The following is a 14,121-nucleotide window of genomic DNA, read 5'->3' on the forward strand; positions in this document are numbered from 1 at the left end:
CACTTACTTCTAACTGCATGATTTTGGTTTACTAATTTGCCATGTGGCCTACAAACAGTGACATGAAGAAAAAATATCAATGAACAGAGCTACCAGTTCAGATACAAAGCTAAAGACCCCATCTTTGGGGATTTACCAAGAAAAATAAGTCAAAAGAAGAATCAAAATAGTGAAATAAGTTCATGTACTACATTTTCTTTTCTGATTTTATAACCAAGGTATAAAATTTTCTGGCAACCTGCTTTAGCTCGAGGAACCTGGTTCCGACAGCCCGCAATGCTGATCAAACTCGAAACCATCAACAAGTTCATGCCAAAGCCATTGTGGATCCTTGAAGCATACCCTGATGTGGTTGCTTGAAGCTTCTTATTGACAATTGAATCGGCCATCACGAGATTCAAGAGGGTGGTTGTTGTTGTTACCATCCTTGGTTAGATAGTTGTGTTGGAGTGGAACTCTCACGCCGGTGATCAGGAAGCGCCTATGGGAAGATAGGTACGGAGTGGCGGTGTGGACGGCTACGTCGCACTGCCGACAGAGCAGAGCACGGTCCTCTAAGCAGAAGAAATACCCAACTTTTTCCTGCAATCCATGGTCTCAAACATATTAAGGTTAGTCCATGAACAGAGTATTAATATTGTGCAGAAGAGATTAGTAAGTTCTGCAATCTAAAACAACGAATACCTAGGACAATATAAATCGTATGAAATTGTCTCTACCAAGATCAAATTTTTGTGCCATGTGATCTAACTAGATCCAAGAAACTGCAATGATGTGCTCGATAAGATGAGCAAAGATGGTAGATTGTTTCTATGAATAAATAGAAAGGTAATTATGAGGGGGGAAAGTTGATGGATGGCTATCAAGGAACAAATCAGTGGGTAAAAGCAACGAACTTCTGTTTGCAAAACCAAGAAATAGGAATGGAAGATCGATGCACCTAATGGATGACTTCACGAGAGATGAAAATTATGAGGGCTTTTAGCCACTAAAAAAATATTTGTATTTATAAATACGTCTGTCAAAATTACAAGTTAAATGTCTCGCTTAGTTCACTGGCATCAGATTACATGCAAGAAGATACTTGCCTTCTTTTCCCCAAGAAAAAATTTGATCCATGTTATTTACCAACAAAACTCGGCTCGCAACCGGTTCTTCAAATGATCAATGATCATTTGTAGTTTGAAAGAACAGTTATATAGTCTTCAAGGTAAAAAAAGGGTGTAGCTATGATACTTGTAAATATCTTGGTCCCATGAACCCTAAAATGAAGCTTCAACAAACTGTTTGTTCATAGAGCAGCTGATTTATTTTTATAGCCACACCTATATGACTTCTTAAATCTTCTTCATGAACATTTGGCCAAAAATTACTAGTCTTTATTTGGTGCATGGACTTCCAGTTAGCAACCAACAGATCTACATTTGGATCGAAATTATCCTAAACAGTAAATGATTCATATCCTCAAAATTGCTCATTCTTTAAAAAGAAAAAAAAGGTATCAAGACTTCTAATGAACAATTTTTTTTCTCCAATGTTATATATATTAATCAATGCATGTTAATAGTCAAAAGTGAACTTGAACACCCTAATAAATCTGACTATTTAGTAAGATCAGAGCCATATTTTCGGACTTGATAGTGAGACAGCCTATCATTTTTTTTGTGTAGGAATTAACCAACAATCACCTCTTACAAAGTTTAAAAGGGATCTTCCAATCAGACAGAGCTGCCAACTGCTACACTATTGTCAAACAGACTAACAAAGACGAAACTTCAATCCGAGTTAGAAGTCGCATGTCAGTTATCAATTATGAAGAACTGCATTATGAGCCTTAAATTTTGATAGATGTCAATCCAACACATGGAACTTCAATTTACTTTTGAACATAGGTTCTTTAGCTCTGATAGCATCTTAAATATCAAAACCTTAAGCAGGTAGATGCGATATGATTAATCTATACTCTCTGTAGTACATGCCCAATCATTCTAATGTGTGACAAAGGCAAGCTAGCATCTACTCATACCATTGAAAATATTGTGACTATGCTCGGAAACATATGAAGGTAAACAAATATTGCTTGGTTAAGGTTTCAACTCATGGAAAATTACTAGTACATCATATTTAGCAAAGTTGCCTCAAATTTGATCAACTGAATCAGTCAAGTGAAAGAGTTGCTTTTCTCATTTGTTTCATTCCTAGGCAAGAAATCCAAGAGACATTAAGAAGGCAATAGAAATCCATTTTAATTCGTGGGTACAAATCTAAGAAAATCAACAAAATAATAGCATTAGATTAGCAAATGTAAAGTCCGAGAGATGCCTACCTGACATATATCACAGGTGGGGGTTTGTGAAGAAGAAGAAGAACAAGAGTTGGAATTGGTGGGGAGGAGAGGGACCCGCTGGTGCTTCCCGGCGAGCTTGTTGGCGGCGTGTACCTTCTCGTCGCAGCCCCAGCAGAGCGCGGCCTCGTCGGCGCAGCACAGCACCGCCGCCACCGCCCCCTCGCACACGTCGCACAGTATCTTCATCCCTCTCCTCCTCGGGCCGACCGAGCATCCGCTCACCCGCGCTTCACCTGACAACGGCGAGAACAGATCAGATCACAGAAACCATTCCCGACCCCAAGTCCGGAAACCAAACCACCGTCTCAAGAATCAAAATCAGGTTGTTACGGAGATCTTTCGGTGTTTAGGTAAAGATGCGTTGCAGTTTGCACTAGAGAGGAGAATTAGTACCTCCCTCCCGATAATGTCTACCGAGAAGAAGAAGAAGAAGAAGAGGAAGGAGTTCAAGAATCAAGATCGGTTTTTGATCGAAAAATCACGAAATTTAGGGGAAATAATTTGCAATCAATACCTCTCTCCCAAAATACCTGAACAGGAAGAAGAGGGAGGAAACAGGACCCCGAGTTCTTAGCGAGTGCTGCTACGGTCGGACACTTGGACTCGACGAAACCGGCCGGACAACCACTGCCAGGTGATCTTGGAGCAGGAGCTACCGCCAATCTGCGTCGTCTGTTGTGGCCGGCGGAAACGGACTTGCGGCAGCTTCGGGAGCCCGTCTTCTGGAGAGGAGGAGATGAAGGAGTCGGGGCTTGAAATGGTGAGGTTGTGGTCGGCGCGGGGACGGGAGAAGGCGAAGACGAAGCAAAAGGGAAAGAGACATTTTTGGCCAGCAATTTAAACTCCGGCCCGCGCTGCCGAGGAGAAGACAACAACAACAACAAACATATGGCGTCAAGGATGACTACCACTAAAGATGATAATAATAATCGACTCATTAATTAAATTATTTATTATAAATTTATTTTAATTGATCTCTCACATTTGATGTGAAATTAAACTCGACATAAATCCTGTTTTTGTTATTTATTTTCAAAAATAAAACAACTAAATGAGATCTTTAAGGTCCTTAAAAAACACCTATCAAAATCATTTCACAAAATCACAATTTAAGGAAAAAGAGATATTTTCCTACCAAGAAAAGTTCATATTTATTGCTCCATCACATTATTTAAAACAATACAAACTCAACCTAATTTCCTTTTTTTTTTTTGTTAATTGATATTTTGTGTTTGGTAAGATTTGCAGTGAGACTTGGTATATATTTTTATTTATGAAAATAAAGTTGCATACATATAGTTTGGTGGTGCATAATATCTTAGTTTAAATTGACTTATAAAAATAAAATAGACCACTATTATTACAATATCTTGAATCAGTGGGTAATGTTGACAAATGATATCAAAGTGAAATTAGAGGACAGAATAGAGCCTAAATAGAAACTGGATTCTCTTAGGATAATGCACCATTACAACTATTGCAATTATCTTCATTTATTGCATAGGCAGGAAAAGCTCCTGATATTGGTTGGCAAGCAGAGAAGATCTAATCTAATGAAGTATTTATTGCAGACAACACCATGAGAGGGTGTGAATGATTCTGTGCTCTCTGTGAGGACCAGTCTACTCTCAAGTTGGAGTATGCAGACAAATGGTTAGGGGTCGATCTGATTGGAACCCTTTTTTTATTTGATTTTATTTAAGTTAAATAATTTGAATCAAAATCGATTCAAGATCGATTAATCTGATTTGATCATTCAGTTTATAATTTAAATTATATATATATATATATATATATATATATATAAATGAACTGATTCAATTCAATTAAATCGAATCTTAGTTCAATTGGACGATACAACATGATTTATGAAATTAAGATCTTAGAATAGTAAATTCAACTGAATTAATATTTTTTATATTAAATTCAACTGAATGAAAGAAGGGTATCATGAACTTGAACTATCTATAGCACTTAAAACCAAATTATTAGTGAGCTCGAATTGATTTTGAATCAATTCGATCTGAACACCCTAGATTACAGTTAACATTTGAAAAGCATACATAAATACTGATTTTAATATGCACATTCAAATAAATTACATATAATATCTCAACTATTTGAGGTTGTTTATTGGATCAATTGCCATCACCGATCTCTAATAAAAAGCAATATTGCAATGTGCAATGTTTGACTTCATATTATGCACAGTGATGAACACATAAGACAATGCATTCAAGTACAAGTCATGGATGATTTTGGAACTCGAGAAGCTTCATCTCTGAGGGGTTTTATTCTAAGCCTCTTATGATCTTTTTTTATAAACCGAAGCTTACTTGTTGGGATCTATTAACTTCTGATTTACAGGGTTTATATCTTATGGATGATTTATTTAGCCTCTTATGAATATTTAGGGTTTACCTTAATATATTTTTTATGCTGATTTCCTTGCTCTTGTCAAGCTACATATGTCCTTAAATTGTTTTTTTTTTCTGTTGATATGGTAACTAGCTAGTCCAATTAAAACAATCAGTGGAGATCTATGATCTCCTGAAATAATCCAAACAACATTTTTCTAGCAAGGGGGTCACTATCACATCCTCTGCAATCTTCTCATGTTTGGTCCTTTGTGCCATTAATTGGGAAACCCCACATCCTTTGTGTTACTATCACATTCAACTTTGCTACTTCTGAAGCATTCCCAAATATATATATATATATACATATATGTATATATATGTATATATATGGATACATGTATATATGTACATGTATGTATGTAGACATGTACATATATATACATATGTATATATATATGTATACATATCGCTTGGATCATAACCCCCCCACAGATGCTCTTGTCAAAAAAAGCCTAGACTTGAACCTATTGTCACTGGGACCATGTAATTCTATGTGTCTGACACAGATGCTCAATGCCCAAAAAGCATAGACTTGCACCGATTGTCACTGATCAAAGTATTCTTGTTCGCTTAATTCTTCTGATCTACATCAGATCCCACTTGGGACCATGTAATTCTTATGGCCATTTGAAAGCACAGCATATTGACAAGTCTAGTGCTGATAAAGAAATGGCTTTCATGGAGATAGGCAGGAGGGATTGTTCAGGTCCCACCATATTATCTGGTGGAGTGTCATGAGAAAGGCTCCATAACATTCCTGAACTGTTGTTACTTTTATTGTTTGGTTGCTAGGTTTTGCACTAGGAATTTGGAGGATCTTTGATGGATCAGGCTCTTCCATCCACTTTCTTACTTCTTGTTCTCATCTTCCTTTCTTTTGGTGCTTGTATTGACTGGGTGTTGTACTTTGGAAGAGTACGGGTGATGGATCGGATAGAAAGATTCAGAACCACAAGATGGGCACTGATAGATTGAGAGAGGAAGACAGACAAAAGATAACAAGTTCATAAGCAGGTGAGAAACAGGAATAATTAGTAAAATATCGCAACAAATTAGCAAGTCAGTCAGTGAAACATTCTATTTAATGATAAGCAGATAAAGATTAGAGAGGGAGACAGACAAGAGTTACAAGTTAATAAGCAACTGAGGAACACGAAGAATTCGTATAAATAAAATAAATTAGTGAGTCATGTTATATGATGAAGTGTCAGAATGAATTTATGCTGATATTTAAACAAAATTTTGAATGCTTATACAAGGACAATAAAATTGCATCATAGATTTGTCAGCAGATATCAGAAACGAATTAATTGCAATTAAAATATTTGTGAGTAAGAAATATTCAGATCAATAATTTATTATAATTAAATAGATCAAATAAGGATGTTAAAACTGAAAGAGAAAAAAAAAAAAAAAAAAAGGACTGATCAAGCTATTTGCTTTTCTGATGACCAATTCTCACAAATTAGAATTTGTAGGACATTTTAGAACATGACCAAAAGATGAACCACATTTGATGCCTATATTGAAAGCTAAGAGAAGTCAGTAATGAATAATGTGAGGGAAGAATACTAATAACATCCTAGTAATGGTAATGGAAACACCCAGTATCTTTTGAACTTGAGATTGTAAAATGCAAACTGATAAAAAGGTCTAATGACAACTTTATGTTATATGTAATTATCAATGATGCAGACGAATTCACTCCCTCAAGTACCTGGACGATTGGAGCATCTATAGACAAAGTCGGATGTTCGATAAGTTTGTCTTCAACCAGGCCATTAGCCATCCAACATGCAAGAGGCCTTGTGATGGTGTTGGTGGACAACAGAGGATGAAGATGGATGCCGAGATAACAGGGAGGTCGAAAACGATTTTTTCTGGGTGCCGTTAAGATCTTTGATCAGCTGGATAAACAAGATCTGGATAATCAAAGATCTTTGATCTTTGATTAGTTGCAGGCATATACTGTCTTCGATGACTTGACTATAGCACCTACTAGGAATACCATGAAAGGAAAGATTCATACAACAAAATAAGTTGTCATTTTTGCATCAACTCAATAATGATGAAAAAAACAAAATATAATAAATATAATAATATCAAATAGTAACCTTGAGTAGTTTAATCCCATCACATCTTGTTTCGTTGAGGTAGTAAAATTAACTGCAAGCATATAGGCAGCAATAAAGGTAATCCATCCACAGAATCACAGAATAAAACAAAAGGAGAAACACAAACGTAAACAATACTTGCAGAAAAAAAGAATCAAGCTAGTGAACTACAGGGATTAAAAATTTAAAACTGATGCGAACCAAATCTCCTCAACGAAAAAGTTAATATTAACTCAAGCAATCCATCTTGAAAAAACATAAACAAAGCAGAGTGATTGATAACAGTTTTATGGTCACAGTTGATAGAGTGATCAATAACAGTTTTAAGATCATATTTGTCAACGTTAGAGGATAAGTGAAAGAAGCATAGACCTTTTGAATCGTTGAACATACATCAACTAGACACAAAATCAAATAAAAAATGTAATGAATGCTAATAATAAGGAAATCAATGAAGAAATACAAACGTACTAACCTGCATAACAATCTCATAGTGGAGACTAACTCGTAGACCACTTAAAACCATGTCACACAATCTCCATGGAGTAGTTCATTTATGTAACAGGCACTGACCTTTTAAAAGTGCGAAAATCTTTAGAAGTCTGTTAACATCAGTAGTCAAATATAAAAATGTAAATTAACATCATAAACACATTTACAACTAAGAAGAATATCCCAGAACGAACACGGTAGAAAAGGTTTCAGGAAATGAATGCTGGAAATGGCTAGAACATGCTAATATGACAAATGGAGACTACAGATAGTTTCATGTCCTGGAGAAAAGGCTGGGACAGAGAATTATGTGTCCTAGAAATGAAACAACTGACCATAGGTAACAAACCTCATCTAATCATATTTGCTGTCTGCAATGCTGCGATGACACGTAGTTTTGGACAGGCTAGAATTGCACTTTCACTGTTGCGGTTGAGGGTGGCTCTGCCATGATGGATGAATACTGGAGCTAGTCTTCTGCACAAAAAAAGAGCCTCCACTCTGTCTGGATTGATACTCATTAAGGACTCTGCTTCCAGTCCCTGAGCCAAAAAATATAGTCATCTTGGATAAAATAGGATACTTAGAGGTTGTTGAGCTTCCAACAGTTTGGATCAAACCCTAAGATCCACAGGACAAGAGACTCAGACTCTGTTGGCTGATTCATCAATTCTATCCTGGAGAGATAGATATTGAAGACAAGAAGCCCATTGCCTGTGGGATATGGTGTTGAGGATTGGTTGTTGTCATTGCCATTCAACTGCTTGGGCTCCTTTAGTTCTACATAAGCTGGTGTAACTTGGAAGTGGCTTGGTAACATACTTAAGATATACTTCATAAATATCATTAACCACCTTAACATATCTGGCAGAATCTTCACCCATGCAACAAGCTTCATTGTGACTCAAGGTCCATAACCACTGAAAATGCTAAAACAAGGCTTTTAATGTTTCTGATATTTGTCATACTTTTCATGCATCTCCTTAGGTATGGTGCTCACCATGGTGTTCCTGATTCAATGTTGTGTTAATTAGCTCTAGCTGGATTTCTCGTGCTTCTTGAAAACTATATATTTGCAGTTTCCTCTATTGTTGTGAGGATACTATTCACAGAGTCATACAAAAGTTTTAGGTGTGGAGAAACGATCTCCAGTATCTTCCAGTGACCCAGTCATGAGCTGATAGAGCTTCATTATAGTCATCAGATCTCAATTTGTAAGGCTATCTCAGCAAATTTTCCTTCCTGCACTCAAGAAGCTTTACAAATTTCACACTCTCCTTATTGTTGAAAACAAAATCATAAACTAAAGCAACCACATCTATGCAATTACATTCAAGATATTAGCATAACAATGTACAACAAACAACTGACCTTTCATCATAAGAATGTTCTTGTTGGAAAGATCTCTAAGATTAGCACTATAGACGTCATGTGTTGAGCAGTTGTTGTCTAAGGTGATAATGAACAACTTAGTCTTCATATTCCAATTTGAAAAGCTAACACCAATTGCTTCACTAAGTGTATTTTCTGGATGAGGTGAAGATACCATCATGAAATTAAACATTCTTCTATGCAAACTCCAGTTACTGTCAATGTATTGCCAACTAACAACTGTTCAATCTGGGTCTCAGCAAGATTTCCTCTACAATTTATCCTACTTTGTATCATACTAGTTATCTCTTTGACCTGCCAAAGAATGATGGATATTCACCTTGTAATCATTACAAAAGCTGTCTGTGCCGAAGTGACTGACCTGGAACAAATTTCTCTTAACTTCACAGCAGTAATACCACCAGCACCACTACAACACCGACAAGCAGTAAAGTCCCAACCATTTGGGATCAGAATCTTCTTCTGTCATTGAGCAAGGATACCAAATTATGGAAAATGGTAAAAGCAATGTGTCATGATCAACAAATTTTCAACAAAAATATCTATCTATTCACTCTGGTATTTTGTGTATATCGTTATTCTCTTCAGGAAGGATGTATCTCTTAATTTTGCCAACTGCAGTTGCTTCACATCAAGAATCACATTCCATCTTACAGCATCAACCACCTACTGAATGTTCATGAAATGTTGGCTCATTTTCTACTATTTGAGAACTCAGTTAAACTTATCTGCTGTTTATGACGAATGGCTTGTGGTCAGACCCTCATACAGCAAGAATGGAGCCTGACAATAATAAGAACAAAGTTCGAGATTACCGTCAGTTTGTAAAGCGAAGCCATTCATGGGATGACGGCGAGCTACCAGTGCTGTTTGATGCTGCAAATACCCCTTATGCATTTCAACAAACACGTCGTGACTGCAATCACACCTCCGGAACTGTGCATGGGTCACACATAGGACCTACGTATGAGAACTCCAGCGGTTGGTGGCTCCCTTAAAGCTCCATCCCTTCGCCATATCCCGTCTGCTGTGGTCGTCTCTGCATCACCATGACAGGAGCACCGCGTGGCCTCCGAGCCGAAAGTGCCATCCAGCAAAGGAATAAGAGGAAGCTGGGTGCTGATATCATGATCCCAGTACCTGCAGGCTCCAGCTCTGCCCATGCCGAGCTCAATTTCCTCGGTTTCGTATTCGTCAAACTGCCCCTTTTCTTCCACGACCAGCTCCACCAACCACTGAGAAAGCTCCATCTATTAGTTGTAAAAGGAGGGAGTCTAACTCGGTCTACAAAACGACATGAAACGTCACACATGCAGCTGTGTCCACCGATGCAGGAAAACTCTCCCTGAGGTGTCTCCTTCCTCTTCATACAGGAGCAAGGAAGCTTCTTCCTCCCTGCAACAGCACGGTCACGTCGTCATGCCATGGCCCCCTTCAATTCTTTTCCCCCCCAAATAGTTTATCGCTGCTCCTTCATGCCTCATGTCACCTCAGATTCTGATCGACATTCATATGCTATACACCATCTGCAAGTCAACAAAACAAATGTTCGTCAACATTGGAGGTTCTCACAGCTGTTAAAAGCCACACAGATGTTGACAATGGACGTCCGTCGTCAGGACGACAATGAAACGATCAGGCATTAGGTCAAACAACTGTTGGACAACGGAATTCGATGAGACAGAAGTGGGACGATACGCTGCTCTCTGCAGGATCCGATCATGGTAGATCACCAACGACAGTCGCACAAAATCTTGGGATTCAATCTTCATATAAAAGAAGATGTATTATACGGAAAATTAAATCTATGAAATAATATTTGGATTATATAATATCTAAACTATTATTTATTATAATATATAAAATAATTTTTTTCAGAAGAAAAAAATAAAATTGTTTTTAGAAAAATCGTTCATCATCAAATGGGTTCTAATTTACCGTCTCGTGCGGACGTATAAAATCTTGACAACTCAGCTCAGCTATTATGCGACCATCAGATCGGCTGTGAGTTCACTCTCGGATTTGACGTGGACATGTACATGTAAGTGCTGCTGTGTGATCACGTTGATGTTCCATCCAAGTGGCAGCCTGTGGAAGATCAAACCCGGTCTACGAGTAGGACACTGATGCATCATCATCATCATTATGTCGATGTCAGATCAACTCGATCCATTCAATGAATCGATACACGTCCTCATCATCTTTCTGAGTCCAAACACCAAGCATTGATCCTAAATTCTTACATTTAAATCAAGTATGCAGATCAAAAGTAGTTCGAGTCGGACCGGACAAATCATAAATCGAGCCGGTTAAATCGAACAAGAACCGATATTACTAAGACCGGTTCGGGTCTGGTGATTGAGCCCGAAGTGAAGTGTTGCGGGACGCATGAGGTTAAAGCGCACGGACGCGCCCACCGCCACGTACGGACGCACAGGCGGCGGCTCCGTGCTACGGTCAACCGGCTCGTGCGGTGCGAGCCACAGAGTTCAAAGGCACGAGGGGATAGGAGGAGGAGAACTCGCCCGGGCATTTCGACAAGCAATTGATGCTCCACCGATGGGAGCCAGTTCGATCCAGCTGTGGCACGGCAGAAGCAATTCAACGATGACAACGACCGCATCCTTCGCATGTCTTCTCCTCCGCTCGATTGCACTGCGTGCAACAAATCCAATATATGAGTAGAACATCCACCCGTTGAATACGATCTTCTCTCTTACGTACAACCACGGACATGCAGCCCGCTGCATCAACATCTGCTTCATATTATATTCGCTTAATGCTACAGAATAAGGATATGAACTGCATGTTGTGAAGCCCACCGAATTCTTATCCATCTTATGTAGTTACTAGGAAGCTTGCTTTCTCCTAAACAAGCTCCATGTGTCGAAATAACACGCATCATCCCATCGCCTATATATATGCTTCCACAAACTCTTCGTCATCTCGACTCTGACGAGCTGAAGATTGTGGTGCGGAGACAACCATGGAGCATGCGGAGGAGATGAGAGCAGATGCGGCGGTGCATTATCGAGGGGTGAGGAAGAGGAAATGGGGCAAATGGGTGTCGGAGATCCGGGAGCCGGGGAAGAAGAGCAGGATATGGCTGGGGAGCTTCGAGTCGGCGGAGATGGCGGCGGTGGCGCACGACGTGGCGGCGCTGCGGCTCAAGGGCCACGACGCGCAGCTCAACTTCCCGGAGTCGGCGGAGCAGCTGCCGCGGCCCAGGAGCTCGGACCCCAAGGACATCCGCTCCGCGGCGCTGGAGGCGGCCGCGAGGCTCCGGTGCAAGACCACCACCGCTCGGGCCGGGATGTCGTCGGCGCTGGAGCGGCTCGGGAACGACGAGCTCGGCCTCGACTCCCCCAAGATGTGGCTGGACCTGGCCGAAGCGCTGCTGATAACCCCACCGGCTTGGAACAGCGAGGTGAGCGAGCTCGAGGACTGGGAACACCATGGATCCTTATGGGATCCCTTCCCGTAACCTATATATATCGCATTAACTCACATCCTTGTATTTAATGAGGATGATTGGGTGCTTTAACTCCATAAATATTGACTCGAAATGTACTCTATCTATTCTTGATGCATAAAAGCCAAAAGAAATGCATGTAAGTGCAGTTCTTGGTTGCAGAAAGATGACAGCCAAGACTGCAGAGCATAAGAGAGCATTTACTGTCTGTTAAGCCTCTCAGTTTGATCTAATCGAATGATGTTTGCTTGGGAGAGAACATAATAGATTGGGACAATGGAAGCATCACCACGCACACTATGTGGAAATCAAGGTTCATGAACCTTCATTCTTATGCCGTTGGCTGTCACCGATGCAGCTCAATAGATAGACATACTGCACGAACAACACATAGACATTCACTAATCCATGCAAAAAGGGTATCCTAAACCTGGTTTAAGTTTCTTACTCTGTTGTATAAAGAGCATTTTAATTGCAGAATTGAAATCTGAAGTCTTCAGACAAAGAGAGATGAACAGTGGAAGGGTTATCCGATAAGAGTACAGCAGACACTAGTTCCTAAGACTCGTCTGTGTACTTTCTGTGAATAGTCTAAGGTATTGAGTGCAGCTGGGAACCTTCGTAACCAAAGTCCAAAAACAAAGAGATGCTTGAACAGTCTCCCATCAGGAGACAATGAGGTTAGCACAAGCTATTGATTATTTAGATTTGTTCCAATGACAGACAGATCATTGTCTGCAGATGACATAATGCTGTGCACCTTAAATATTCTTCAGTACATGGATTCAATCTCAGAAGCAAATACAATATTAATCACCTGTGTTGCAGAATCATCGACCCATATCTTCTCAGGCAAAGACAAAAGCAGCACTCGTTTTAGAACTCACGCAAAAACGTGATGATTGAGAACAGATTTCACTTTTATGACAGCTATAATTGCAAGAAAACAATTCAAAGCCAGTCAAAAGGAACATGAGGAGGAGAAACAATGCCACAAACTATGATGGTGATGGAAGATATGAAGGATCCCCCGTGTCGGAAAGGGAGTAGCTGCTCTTCGTAGAGCAAGGAACAAGATAATCTGCATTAGGTGGGAAGAAAATCTGAGCATCTTTAGTGTTGGATATTGTTTTAGGTGTGAAGTTGCAGGATGTTTCCAATGGTCAATGGGTCCAACTTGGTCAAGGCACCATGCATTTGCTACCAGTAAAGAAGATAATAAAGCAACAACATTGCTGTAAGAGTGACCTCATGAGATTAATGAATGGTGGCCAACTGGAGAGATGGAGACTAAAATTCTCCTATTATATGGAGTATGTTTCAGTGGCTTTGCTGCCATCTCCTGCCACTTGTGTCATTCTTTTAATGCTCTTTTGTCAAGGATAGAGAGAGAGAGAGAGAGAGAGAGAGAGAGAGAGAGAACTAAGCATTGTGATACGATCCACACGTTTAATATGCTTTCTTTATTGATCAAATATGGTAGTGTGAAAACAAGCCTCGCTCAGAGTCAAAATCTGAGCTAGCTTGATAGCTACATGGCAATCTAAGTCACAGGAATGAGTGAGATTGGTTGTGTGAAATGAAGATTTGACCTCTACAGTCATTGAATCTTGCGAAGTTTCATGTGGAGGTGATAATGACAATTTCTCTAAGTTAACCTATCTGATGGGATTATCAAAGTATATAAAAAAGAAAACATGTACAACAACAGTAATTTGAGATCTGTTAAGGTCATTATTCAATTCTGATGTTGATTCAAATCCAATCAAGATCTTACTTGGCATCTAATCCCATAAAATTGGATTGAAAATATTTATGATAAAATTCATCTAATATTTAAATTATTTCAGGTAAGTGTCGAATCTATTTAAGAATAAATGCTTT

The 14,121-nt window shown here is 39.2% G+C and overlaps 2 protein-coding genes across 6 annotated transcripts; one reads left to right on the top strand and one right to left on the bottom strand.

Moving 5' to 3' along the window:
- Positions 1 to 44: 44 nt before the first annotated feature.
- On the bottom strand, positions 45 to 10,478 carry LOC103994726 (uncharacterized). Of its 5 annotated transcripts, XM_065163919.1 has the most exons (10): positions 9,581 to 10,478; positions 9,127 to 9,227; positions 8,745 to 9,059; positions 7,723 to 8,615; positions 7,357 to 7,454; positions 6,882 to 6,933; positions 6,485 to 6,762; positions 2,862 to 3,201; positions 2,327 to 2,580; positions 45 to 582 (listed from the first exon to the last, which is right to left on the bottom strand). In XM_065163919.1, exons 7-10 carry the CDS (start codon positions 6,554 to 6,556, stop codon positions 367 to 369), a joined length of 882 nt encoding a protein of 293 aa, XP_065019991.1. In that variant the 5' UTR covers positions 6,557 to 6,762; positions 6,882 to 6,933; positions 7,357 to 7,454; positions 7,723 to 8,615; positions 8,745 to 9,059; positions 9,127 to 9,227; positions 9,581 to 10,478; the 3' UTR covers positions 45 to 366. The 5 variants fall into 5 exon arrangements, with proteins under 5 accessions (XP_065019991.1, XP_065019989.1, XP_065019990.1 ...); XM_065163917.1 differs by having other exon boundaries at positions 8,745 to 9,227; XM_065163918.1 differs by having other exon boundaries at positions 9,127 to 10,478.
- A 1,250-nt stretch (positions 10,479 to 11,728) lies between these two features.
- Positions 11,729 to 12,459, top strand: LOC103994725 (ethylene-responsive transcription factor ERF038-like). Its single transcript, XM_009415145.3, has one exon. It carries the CDS (start codon positions 11,752 to 11,754, stop codon positions 12,247 to 12,249), a length of 498 nt encoding a protein of 165 aa, XP_009413420.2. The 5' UTR covers positions 11,729 to 11,751; the 3' UTR covers positions 12,250 to 12,459.
- Positions 12,460 to 14,121: the final 1,662 nt, after the last annotated feature.

The sequence above is a fragment of the Musa acuminata genome, chromosome BXJ3-8, assembly GCF_036884655.1.
Source record: "Musa acuminata AAA Group cultivar baxijiao chromosome BXJ3-8, Cavendish_Baxijiao_AAA, whole genome shotgun sequence".
Taxonomy (NCBI): Eukaryota; Viridiplantae; Streptophyta; class Magnoliopsida; order Zingiberales; family Musaceae; genus Musa; species Musa acuminata.

Coding starts and splice junctions, on each gene's coding strand:
- LOC103994726 (XM_065163919.1), bottom strand. CDS start 6,556: ATGGCTAATGGCCTGGTTGAAGACAAACTTATCGAACATCCGACTTTG. Junction 3,202..6,484: donor TAGATGCTCCAATCGTCCAG/GTACTTGAGGGA, acceptor TCTCCTCGGCAG/CGCGGGCCGGAGTTTAAATT. Junction 583..2,326: donor CCACCTGTGATATATGTCAG/GTAGGCATCTCT, acceptor CATGGATTGCAG/GAAAAAGTTGGGTATTTCTT.
- LOC103994725 (XM_009415145.3), top strand. CDS start 11,752: ATGGAGCATGCGGAGGAGATGAGAGCAGATGCGGCGGTGCATTATCGA.